Source organism: Argentina silus, assembly GCF_951799395.1.
Source record: "Argentina silus genome assembly, chromosome: 15".
Taxonomy (NCBI): Eukaryota; Metazoa; Chordata; class Actinopteri; order Argentiniformes; family Argentinidae; genus Argentina; species Argentina silus.
Genome location: NC_139669.1, coordinates 5,920,953 through 5,933,264, shown reverse-complemented (window position 1 = coordinate 5,933,264; position 12,312 = coordinate 5,920,953). Strand labels below are relative to the sequence as shown.

At 48.0% G+C, this 12,312-nt stretch overlaps 1 protein-coding gene across 1 annotated transcript; it reads left to right on the top strand.

Moving 5' to 3' along the window:
* The first annotated feature begins 317 nt into the window (after positions 1-317).
* On the top strand, positions 318-11,377 carry ganabb (glucosidase II alpha subunit b). The gene is made up of 24 exons (XM_083686588.1): positions 318-486; positions 1,345-1,446; positions 1,684-1,792; positions 1,975-2,102; positions 2,539-2,718; positions 3,872-3,941; positions 4,123-4,207; positions 4,325-4,421; positions 4,661-4,841; positions 5,042-5,195; positions 5,534-5,769; positions 5,948-6,074; positions 6,233-6,312; positions 6,626-6,766; positions 6,980-7,076; positions 7,252-7,353; positions 7,710-7,953; positions 8,155-8,219; positions 8,529-8,605; positions 8,783-8,857; positions 9,228-9,341; positions 9,497-9,609; positions 9,722-9,822; positions 9,955-11,377. Exons 1-24 carry the CDS (start codon positions 467-469, stop codon positions 10,062-10,064), a joined length of 2,808 nt encoding a protein of 935 aa, XP_083542714.1. The 5' UTR covers positions 318-466; the 3' UTR covers positions 10,065-11,377.
* Positions 11,378-12,312: the final 935 nt, after the last annotated feature.

The window sequence follows — 12,312 nt, the reverse complement described above, 5'->3', positions numbered from 1 at the left end:
TTTTCAAAGTATTTTACACAACCCTGCATGTCACTCACTCCATGCTCTATGATAAGGTTTCGGGTGTTTATATTGGTAGAGCTTGCAAGTGTGTGAGGCCCTGAAGCCAAGCAAGTGCAGTGCACTGAATAGAGTAGAAATAAATCAAATAGGATTACAGTCAGTGTCTTGACTACCAAGCTGACGTGTCCGTGCCTGAGAGGATAAAGAAATAGGAGCAAGATATCCGTGTAGTGCACTCACATCAAGCAAAGGGTGTTGCTATATCTTCTCTATTTGCGAAGGAAAGTTGGACTACAATTTGTTTGATGCGTTAACCAGTTTATCACAGAAACCGAAAACTTGGATGTCAATATCCAAGAGGTCTCTAATAGACTCCAGTTACTGCTTCCACACTGTAGGTGAATCTTGCTCTTCTATATAGTCTTTGCTAGTGCGGGGCTGGACTGGGTTAGAACATATCAAGATGGCCGCCTTCATAGCAAGGTAAGACAAAGCAATTCCGCTGTTTAATCAAGCATCTAATAGTTTTCAATGAATATTGATCCAGCGATCGTAGTGTTTGTCATTCGCTTGCTTTACATGACAGTAGACTGGTTAAGATATTACGTTTACTGTCGCCAGGACTCGCAGGGAGAAGTCGAACCCCTTTCAATTGAATTAACGGCTTGAAACCCCGTTAGAGTGTGCTACCTCAGCTAGCTAACCTCTTAACCTTTTCAATCTGGTTATTAACCAGCCAGACAATGAGACACGACTTATAACGACAATGAAACTGGTAGGCAATATAAGTTACATATGCATCAATGTCTACGTAGATGTCGTAGCGGTTTCTCGTTGGAGGAAGACCAGTTGGAGCTAAGCTAGCTAGCAATACCAATAGCTACTCGGTCATTTTCAGATTTGACAGGATGTTGCAAGAGATGCTTCGATTTCGGTGGGTTTTAGAGAACGATATTAATGATATATGGTTAATTATCTTGTAGGTTTGCCAGGCTTTAAGGTTTATTTACACGTAAGTTATTGGATAGCGTTAAGTCTCAAGAATAATTTTAAAAAACCAGCACTACATGGAAACAGGAAACAGCCTATCAGCTATCGACATTTGTCTCCACCTTTCACCAGTGGAGGATGCACCATCAGGATGCTAGCTAGCTACAACATTAACCCATTGAGTTCAAAGTTCAAGGTCTATCGTTATCCTCTCAAATGCGTTCATTTCTGACTTGTTTTTTTGCATGATCATTGTCTACCACACACTACAGAACTGGATGGCCTTATCTTTTTGTTTTTCACTTCCACCTAACCTTTGCCTCCTCTCCTTTGCCTTGCCCTCCTTGTCAGTATGGGGCCTCTTCTTGTGCTCTGGCTGGCTCTCTGCCTGGGTGGAACCTGGGCCGTGGACCGGGGGAACTTTAAAACCTGTGACCAGAGTGCCTTCTGCAAGTGAGTCCTTGCCCATTTGAAGCTCAACCATAGATGACTTCTATTGATGATCTATAGTTAGTATCTTGGTGACTGAGTTTGAAATCGGCTCAACAAGTCCATGTCCATGCCCCCCCCCCCCCCCACCACCTGTTTACTCACAACATACATGTGCCTAGATATATCATACAGGAGATGTTTGCTAGCTAGGGAGTGCTGCATGTACGTGTCATTCTCAATGCCTGTGTTTGCACTCAGGCGTCAGCGAGCGTTGAAGCCTGGGCAGTCTCCGTACAGAGCCCTGCTGGAGACCCTGGAGCTTACCAACACCAGGCTCACCCTGCAGCTCATCAATGACAATAACAAGGTCTGTTACAGTCACACACACACACACACACACACACACACACACTCGCACTCACACAGACACACACACACACGATTTCACATATGATGATGTAAGTGATGTTATACAGTGCTGTGGTACAGTATGTTTTCTCCCTCGTGCCTCTTGTGATTTCTTTTCTTCTTTTTAACCCTCTCCCTCAGGTGCGCCTCTTGCTGGAGCTCTACCGTCTCCAGGGCAACATGACCAGGGTGAAGATTAACGAGCTGAAGCCACTGAGGCCCCGGTTTGAGGTCCCCGACGTGCTCATCTCAGACCCCCCCACTGAACCGTAAGTCTCTAAGTGAGGAGGAAGGAGGAGGAGGAGGAGGAGGAGATGATGATGATATAGGGACCAGGGACAGAAGGAGTCAAAAGAAAATGTAGCGGAGGAGGAAGCAGATGGACATTGCTCGGGGGGGATACATTAGATGTGCTGGCTAATAGGCTGTATTGCAGAAATGCTCATCATTGATTGCTGATCATGAATCCTTAGGGGATTGAGATAGCATCCTTGTGGATATCATGCCACAGACTTATCCCACTGAAATGTAATGGATGTTTTCTGCTGTCTTATTGCCTTCTAAAAGTATTGTACCCCTCTCAAACACCTTTTATCTCTCTCTGTCTCTCTCTCTGTGTGTTTGTGTGTGTCTTTCTCTCTCTCTCTCTCTCTGTGTCTCGTGTGTGTGTGTGTCTCTCTCTGTCTCTCCCCCCCCCCCTTCCAGTCTGTCTCTCCTGTCTCAGGATGAGAATGGCGTGGTTCTGTCTCTGGGGGCGGACTCTCAGCGAGTGATTGTCAGCGCCCAGCCATTCCGATTGGACATCATGGAAGGGCGGGAGGTGCTTCTGTCACTCAACTCCCGCGGGCTGCTCGCCTTCGAACACCTGCGGATCCGCAAGGACACGTGAGTCTCGCACGCACACACACTCACGCACACACACCATCTACAATGCATGGTTACATTCTCGTGCTTAACATAATGCATGGTTGTTTGTTTGTTTCCTTTCACTATTTTTTTGTTGTTTTTTCCTTTTTTCTCATGCTGTTCCGCCATGTTGTTTCTTCTCTTCAACCTCCCCAGTTTCTCCTATAAGATAACTAGCACAGTTGTTAGCATATTGGATAATATCAAGTGGGTATTCTCTAGGTAAATGACTAAAGCCTTGTAAGTTTGTTATTTGTGTGTGAGGCTGTATTGAGTTGCTGTCTAGACTAGTCTAGAATTGGCGTGCCTTGATGGGCCAAAGGTGAAGGATGTGGTGACTTGACCTGCTAGGCCTTTTAAAACCTACTTGAAACTGAACTAGCTGGATGTGAGAGCCAGCTCTGGGCTGCAGTCAGCTGGTCCGCTCTGTCTGAACTAGCTGGATGTGAGAGCCAGCTCTGGGCTACAGTCAGCTGGTCCGCTCTGTCTGAACTAGCTGGATGTGAGAGCCAGCTCTGGGCTACAGTCAGCTGGTCCGCTCTGTCTGAACTAGCTGGATGTGAGAGCCAGCTCTGGGCTCTGTCTGAACTAGCTGGATGTGAGAGCCAGCTCTGGGCTGCAGTCAGCTAGTCCGCTCTGTTCGCCGACCTCCATAAAAGATTCCTCACTCCTGTTTCTTAAAAGTCTGTAAGAACAGGTCATTTCACCACACCACTGACTTAAAGTAGTTCAATAGTAGACCTGTGTGTGTGTGTGTGTGTGTGTGTGTGTTCTCTCACTGGAATAGTTTGTCCTCAAAGAAGGCCTGTGTGTAAAGTGTAAACTAAAGCCACTTGGGAAGTTGTCCCTTGGTGTGTTTTAGCTCAAGATAGCCCCAAGGCATGGAGTTGCTCTCCTCCTGTTCCCCTTTGTCATTAGACTGAAAGAGGGCTTAGTTTAGCACTATTGAAAAGGCTAGGTTGGTCCATCATGGTTTCTCTCGTCTCTCTCCCCTGTATGTCTCTTGTACTCATTTATGGAATCAAATGTGTGTTTTGTTGTTATTTTTTTGGTATTATTTCCTCAGTTATCAGTAGTGTATTCTTCTGTCTTAGTGACGTGTATGTGTCTCTCTCTCGTTCTCTCTCTCCAGTAATCAAGCGGACCCAGAAGGTGCTGAGAAGAAAGAAGACACTGAGGCTGCCAAAGAACAGGCGGGGGAGGTGTGAAACTGTAGACCAAAATTTAACCCCCTCTACTTTCTTTTTACCTCCTGTTTTCTTTCTCTCTGTATGTATGTGTGTGTATATATATATCAGCTAAATATATAGTAACACTGTTACTCTCCCATGTCTCACTTGGTCTCACCCGTGTGTGTCCATTGTCTCCTCTTCTCCCTCCTAGGCGGCAGCGAAAGAGGAAGATGAGAAAGTGGAGGATGGGATGTGGGAGGAGACATTCAAATCACACACAGACAACAAACCCAACGGTATGCAACCCCCCTCCTCTGCTCTAGTCCACTGAAGAAAGTCGCCTGAATTCTGATTGGATTGTGTGCTAGCTGTGCTAGCTGTGTTAAATCCTAATTGGCTGTGCTCCTCCTCAGGCCCCTCCTCCATCAGCCTGGACTTCTCTCTGCCGGGGGTGGAGCATGTCTACGGCATTCCGGAACACGCAGACAATCTCAAGCTCAAAACCACCGAGTGAGTGACATTGATGTAGGCCATGGCATTAGGTAGGGATTGGAAGTGGATGGCACTTTTCCACAGAGCTTTACACTGTAAGGGAGGGAGGGGGACTCACTTCATTCACTACCAATATGTCACACCCACACGGGTTTACTGAGATCAACGTAAGCCACTTTCGGCTTTCAGATGTTTTCCTATGTACCATGAGTCCTTTTGAGCTGTAACGTGTGTGTGTGTGTGTGTGTTCGTTCCAGTGGAGGGGAACCCTACCGGCTCTATAACCTTGACGTGTTCCAGTATGAACTCTACAACCCCATGGCCCTCTACGGAGCCATCCCTGTAATGCTGGCCCACAATGCACAGCGTACCATGGGCATCTTCTGGCTGAATGCTGCAGAGACCTGGGTGGACATCAGCTCCAACACGGCGGGCAAGGTAGGACAGCCAGATACACACACACACAGAGTCACTGTTGCTGTGCAGGGTGCCAGTAAGAGATGGAGAAATGCAGAGCACAGTACACACACACACACACGCACACGCACACTGAGTCACTGTTGCTGTGCCTACAAGGAATAGACACATGCAGTGCCCACCCACCCTAACCCTTGCCTGGTTCTCTGGTTGCTGGGCAGACTGTGTTCGGCCAGATGCTGGACTACGTCCAGGGCTCCAGCGAGGCGCCACAGACAGACGTACGCTGGATCTCCGAGAGCGGCATCATCGACGTCTTCATCATGCTGGGACCCGCCCCCACGGACGTCTTCGCCCAGTACGCCTCCCTCACAGGTCAGCCCTCCTGTCCGTCACGTCCTAAAGATTGATAGCAAGTAAAGCCGATGGCTATGCACCGTCCGTTTTCGACGGTCATTCTATTGGCTTAGTCTGACGCGTTGCTCCACCAGAGCTTTCGTGCAAGTGTCTGTTGGTGCTGATTGTTTTGAGGTAAAGCCAGGGTCTATGCGACCAGCATTTTCCTCCCGGCCTTTCTGTTGGGTAAATGAAGGCCAAGTTTGACATTGTGTCTCAGGCAGAGATGAGTATCCCAGAACTACGTATCTCCTCTAAATGACCCTCTCCTCTCCTCTCCTCTCCTCTCCTCTCCCCTCCCCTCCTCCCCCCTCCAGGCACGCAGGCCTTCCCTCCCCTCGCGGCGCTGGCCTACCACCAGTGCCGCTGGAACTACAACGACCAGGAGGACGTGCAGGCGGTGGACCAGGGCTTCGACGACCACGACATCCCCTACGACTTCATCTGGCTGGACATCGAGCACACGGACGGCAAGCGCTACTTCACCTGGGACGCCCACAAGTTCCCCCAGCCCAAGGAGATGCTGCAGGGCCTGGCGGACAAGAGACGCAAGGTCCGGGGGGGGGGGGGGGGGGGGGGGGGGGCACGTCTTACCATTCATTCATTGACGCATCTATTCTGCTGATACTGCATGTGAATTGTACAGTGCACTGCTAGTGTATTCAAAGGAATGATTTTGATCTTCATCGTTCCCTCCCCCCCTCCCTCATCCTCCTCCCCCGCTGCCGTAGATGGTGGCCATTGTGGACCCCCACATTAAGGTGGACAGCAGCTACAAGATCCACAACGATATCCTCTCCCGAGGCTTCTACATCAAGAACAAAGATGGCGGAGACTACGAGGGCTGGTGCTGGCCTGGTGAGTGACGCGTGTCTGTGTGTGTCTGTCTGTGTCTCTGTCTGTCTACTGTAGTGTACTAAGTGACGCACTCAGTCGGAATACTTGCTGTTGCTAAATGTTTTTCTTTCTTTTTTTATCCCCCTGTTTCTGTCTTGCTCCCCCCCTCCTTTCCTCAGGTAATGCTGGTTATCCAGACTTCACCAACCCAGAGATGAGAGCTTGGTGGGCCAGTATGTTTGCCTACGATCAGTATGAGGTGAGAATCAGGCTTCTCTTGCATCAGTCTGCCATATGTCCATCAGGGGAGGCTGGTGGAGGTAGAAATCGGGACGGGCTCATTTTATATATATAAATATATATATATATATGCCATTTATCCAAAGCGACTTCCATTGCAATGAGTGCATACATTTTTCAGTATATATGATCCCAGTGGGAATCGAACCCCCAACCTAAGCGTTGTTAGCGACATGCTCTACCAACTGAGCCACAGAGGACCACATTTTAATGCAGGGAATGAGGAATGGTGTCTAACACGCCCTCCCCCCCTCCCCCCCCCCCCCTCTCAGGGCTCTATGGAGAACCTGTACACGTGGAATGACATGAACGAGCCGTCGGTATTCAACGGCCCTGAGGTCACCATGCACAAGGACGCCGTGCACGGAGACTGGGAAAACCGCGACGTCCACAACCTCTACGGCTTCTACGTGGTGAGTGACCTGCCTGCCTGTCTGTCTCTCTCTCTGTCTGCTTGTCTCTCTCTCTGCCTGTCTGTCTACACACTTGTCTGTATGAGTGATGATTGTGGAGCTTTGCGACTAAATGAAACCTATTTCACATCTTTACCTTTTGCATTGCACTGCCACCACCTGCGGTCTCCCCGCTGCTTTGACCCGTTGTTATCCACCTCTCCCCTCTTTCAGCAAATGGCCACGGCGGAGGGTTTGATCGAGCGCTCCGGGGGAGTGGAGAGACCTTTTGTTCTCACCAGAGCCTTCTTTGCTGGGTCACAGCGCTATGGTGAGCCCCAAACCCCCCCCCCCCCTCCCCCTTCTAGTGGGGCCCTGCAAACCAATACCTTTTAACTTTTTAAGTACTTAAGTTTTAAGTAACCTTTTAACTGCATGTTTATTTTCATCTCTGACTGAGAGAGACAGTTGATACTGATACTGTGTGTGTTTGTGCGTGTGTCCAGGTGCTGTGTGGACTGGTGATAATGCTGCAGAGTGGGACCATCTGAAGATCTCCATCCCCATGTGTCTGAGTCTGGGCCTGGTGGGAGTGTCTCTGTGTGGAGGTAAGCAGCAGACCTCAGCCTGCATCCCTGTACCCCACCCCCTCCACCCCTGTACCCCACACCCCGTACCACTCAGCTGTTCCCCCTCACAAGGAGCCACACTGAGGCCATTTGATGTCCTTTTTTTTTTCTGTACTATGAATCAGAATATTAACATGGGAATTAGTAGTTCCTTAAAAACCCTGCCTGTTTAATATGTGTTCGTCCTCATCAGTCACTGTTAAACTGTACTCACAGACGCACCCCCCCCCTCTCTCTCTCTCTCTTTCTTTCTTTCTTTCTCTCTCTCTTTCTCTCTCTCTCTCTTTCTTGCTTTCTTTATCTCTCTTTCTCTTCTTTCTCTCTCTGTGTGCTAGCTGACGTGGGGGGGTTCTTCAAGACCTCCAGTAGTGAGCTGCTGGTGCGTTGGTACCAGACCGGGGCGTACCAGCCCTTCTTCCGCGCCCACGCCCACCTGGACACGCCGCGCAGGGAGCCCTGGCTGTTTGGGCCCGACAACACGGCTCTGATCCGCGATGCCGTACGCCAACGCTACGCCCTCCTGCCCTACTGGTACCAGCAGTTCTACCACACCCACCGGACCGGCCAGCCTGTCATGAGGTACCATGGGGGGGGGGGCAGGGACGTGGGTGTTGTTTCCATAATATCTGTATGACCTTGATTATATTTCTTCATTGGTTCTTTGATGTAATGCTTTACTGTGAACCCAAAGTGTGTGTGTGTGTGTGTGTGTGTGTGTGTGTGTTTGTGTGTTCTCCTCCACCTGCATGCTGTGTCTCACCTACCTGTCTTTTGTCGCAGACCCCTGTGGGTGGACTACCCTGAGGACACGTCTACGTTCTCCATGGATGACCAGTTCCTGCTAGGTGAGAGCCTACCATATGTTCTGAACTTTTAGCCCCAACTCGACCGTACCCAGGCGGGTTCGGATTTTTATGACAATTGATTCGAGCTGGGCCAGGCTCAGGTTTTCCGCGACAGAACTGTGTTGTTTAGATATAATCTTGCATGCTTGAAAGAATTCTTTGATGTCGGGCTCGGGCTGGGCTCGGACCTGATCTCTTTTTTTTGTGAGTTGTTACATTTTACATTTATGGCATTTAGCAGACGCCTTTTTTTACGATGGTGTAATACTAAAGCCTCTGTCTCTCTCTTCCTGCCCTGCCCTGTTTCAGGGAGAGATCTGCTGGTGCATCCCGTGACTGAGGAGGGGGCGAGGGGTGTTACTGCCTACCTGCCTGGGAAAGGAGAGGTGTGTGTGTGTGTGTGTGTGGGGGTGAGAGCGTGCATGCGTGCGTGCGCGCGTGGTGACATTTAACTGTCATAGCTTCGGAGGTGTCACCCCAGTGACAGCCTTACGTAGGTGTTATGACAGCTGTCGTAGTTAACCTTTCTCCTAACCAGTCTGTCTGCTTTGTGTGACCCTCAGGTGTGGTTCGACGTCCACACATTCCAGAAACACAATGGAGCGCAGAACCTGTACATCCCTGTCACCATGAGCTCTGTAAGAGACGGCTACAACACACACACACAACACACACACACTCCCAAAAGGTCACAAGTGTATACTGTGGGACGCTTAGTGGCGTAGCACGCTAATGCGCATACCACATAATCGCAAGGTTCCTGGTTCGATTCCGACCCCCGACATATCTTGCATGTCATCCCTCCTCTCTCACCCATCCTTCCTGTCAATCTCTACTGTCTCTATCCCAATAAAGCAGAAATGCCCTAAAAACATATTTACAAAAACAAAACAAGTGTATACTGTAGTATTAAGTCGAGCACTTTATAAAAAAATAAAATGGGGAAAAAAAGAGCTTATTGTCACAAACTCAGAACCTGATGCACTTCCTGTGATCTGTCGTTGCCAGATTCCCGTATTCCAGCGCGGCGGCTCCATTATTCCCAGGAAGGCCAGGGTTCGAAGGTCATCCTCATGTATGGAAAACGACCCATACACCCTATATGTCGCTCTCAGCCCCAAGGTAACACACACACGCACTCTCAGACCCCCCCCCCCCCCACACACACACACACACACACCTGTAGTAACTCCTACAACCCTGCTTGACTTCGATGTTTACCTGCAAAATACTGGGAAATGGCCGCTGACTGTTGTCTTCTGACACGTCCATTGCAGAGAACTGCTGAAGGCGAGCTCTACACGGACGATGGCCACACCTTCAACTTTGACAAGAAGAAGGAGTTCATCCACAGAAGACTTTCCTTCGCCAACAACATCCTCTCCTCCAGGTGTGTAACAGCATTGACTCTGTCTGTCTCTCTCTGTCCTCTAACTCTGTCTGTAGAGAGTGTAACTCTTCAGGCCTTCCATCTCTCTCTCTCTCTCTCTCTCTCCGTGTAGTAACCTGGCCCCTGACGCCCACTTCTCCTCCCCTTCCTGGATCGAGCGTATTCTCATACTCGGGGCCAGTAAGCCTAGTAAGGCCACCCTGAAGACTGCTGGTGAGTGCCTGAGTGGTTTGAGAAAGGGGAAAACGGCATCAAAATATTCACATAAAGTGTTCACATAAAATACTGCGTTAGCAAGTTGAATACTGAACTACTCTGACATCATCGTTGTCCTTCTATCCTCAGATGGCACGGAGAGCCTGCTGGAGTTTGAGTTTGATGCCTCCATGTCGGTGTTAACCCTGCGCAAGCCGGGCGTGAGTGCCGGGGAGGACTGGTCCGTCATGCTTCAGTAACCACGGAGACTGGAGAGAGGGAGAGGGGGAGACGGGGGACTGTGTGGACTCGGGCTCCAATCGCAATGAACCAAGCAAGATACAGGAAGGACTGCTTGAATGTGGTACACAAAGTGACCAAGAGATACTGGATTATGGACAAATAATAATGCACACTCCCTCCCATACACGCTAACTACAATCTTACACACACACACACACACACACACACAAAAGTAGACTGGGCTGTAGATCTGAGCCATAACAGGTTGTCTCTTCCATGTCCATCTTGAACTCGGGTCTGTCTATGACAGTTGGTCAACTTGCTGAAGGGTTGCTAGATAGATTAGTATTGTTTGTTGAATTTGTTTGGTTTAGAAAAGATTGATTCCAATTATGATATCATTGTGGTAAATGTTTGCGAGGTATGCAAAGACATTCAAGTGAGACCCGAATGAATCCGTCGTTACTACGCCATTTTAATATGTTTGTTGTAAACGACGACAAACGTGGTCATCGACTACTGAACGGAAGGAGACATGGCATTCTACAGTGGCTCGTAAGGGGAGTTGTTCAGGGGATAGAACCACTCATTCTGTAGAAGCTCCTCATCCTACTAATGTGTCTTCTCTGGTTTGACATGTTTCATTTGTTCTGATTTGTCTATGTCCAACTTTATTTACTTGATTTTCAAATGCACTTGAGGAGAATGCCTAGAGTTTTTTGTCTAGGTATAGGCATTGGGATTTTAGATACGGGGGGAGGGAGGGGTTGGGGACAGCGTCATGGTCCAGGGTCTTCAGAGTCTATCATGCTCTTTACATTCATTATTTGAAGGCCAAATCTAAAGGTGACTTTGCAAAGAAACATGTTTGTTTATAAGGATGCAGTGACACCTCTGGAGACAAACTGACCTGTCCTGTCTCGTCAAAATATGGATCCTTGTGGGGTTGAATGTCCTACTGTCCTTTTAGTGTTTTTCTTGATTACCTTGTGGTCAGGATGAAAATCTTGCTGCAACTTTCTTAGGACCTATGTTATTTGGAGAATTAAAATGGAGTTGTTGGAAAGGGGAACAATGGAGACAACCTTTATCATGGCGAACGTTGAATTTGACAAGATGAGACCAAGTGATAACAGACTTGACCAAATGTAAGAGGGTATTGTTTTTATGAATTAAAGTGGTATAAATAGTTTAACAAAGACTGGAAATAAAATAACTACATTCCCAAACGGATGTCTCTCTCTCTCTCTATTCTTTCTCAAATGGAAGGTCTGAATTCAGTGTACTATCCAGAATGTTGGCTTTTTTAATACAGAACTTTTGCATTGTTTTCAGTGTGAAATTATTGTTGTTGCTCATACGTGTCATTATTATCATAATTAGTGGGCTTGCTTCAGCAATGGTGTGTACAAAGCATAGTGAAGGCCTAGATCAGCCCTCCCCTTGGCAGACTGATGCAGACAGATATAATGCAGGGCTAGATTGCATTACTGCAATGTAGACTGACCTTCACACTGAACACACACACACACACACACACACACACTGAATAGACATACAGCTACACACACACACACACAGCAGAATCCAATAAGTCCATTATTTATTACATGTTTATTCAGCAGACCAATGAGTATGGAATAATAACCTGTTTATCCCAAATGATCATTTCAGTAAAACGTGATTTACAATCATGCTCAGTAAATCCTCTCCTCAACACGTGTTAAAGAAGCAGCTAAGTGACACCGTGTGGTTGCCATGGTAGCGTGTGTGTTGCAGAACCAACAGTGGTCCTGGTCTCTCCTTCGTTGTGTTGGTCCCCAACTCGAATTTTCCTCCACAAAAGGCTAAAGTTTTACCTTTGACAGAGAGGCTGAGGTTTTCTCTCACAGTGTTTCCCCTTCTGTTAATACCATGAAATGCATGGGAGAGTCGTTACTTTACCCTATCAGACAACTAGCAACGTAAAACACATACAACACATATTCGACATGCTTGAACACACACATGCCGCTTTGACCATGACTTTCTGTAATTCCTCTCAATCCCATGTTCATGTCTCTCACACAACAAATAGTCACTCATGATGACAAAACTAACACCTACAGCTCTGCTTGTAGCTGTGATCGCCTCCTGTAACTTGAAGTAACAGCACCCTCTGGTGGTACTGATGAAGAACACACAAGGAAAATACATATTCCAAACTGCTGTGCTCTGACAATTAGCCAGCAAAAACAAACAACAACAAAAAAAACGTAGAGGACA

Excerpts from the sequence above, each read along its gene's own strand:
- ganabb (XM_083686588.1), top strand. The coding sequence starts at position 467 with ATGGCCGCCTTCATAGCAAG. Across the intron at positions 3,942-4,122 it reads CCAAAGAACAGGCGGGGGAG|GCGGCAGCGAAAGAGGAAGA; the intron begins GTGTGAAACTGT and ends TCTCCCTCCTAG. Across the intron at positions 7,354-7,709 it reads GGGAGTGTCTCTGTGTGGAG|CTGACGTGGGGGGGTTCTTC; the intron begins GTAAGCAGCAGA and ends TCTGTGTGCTAG.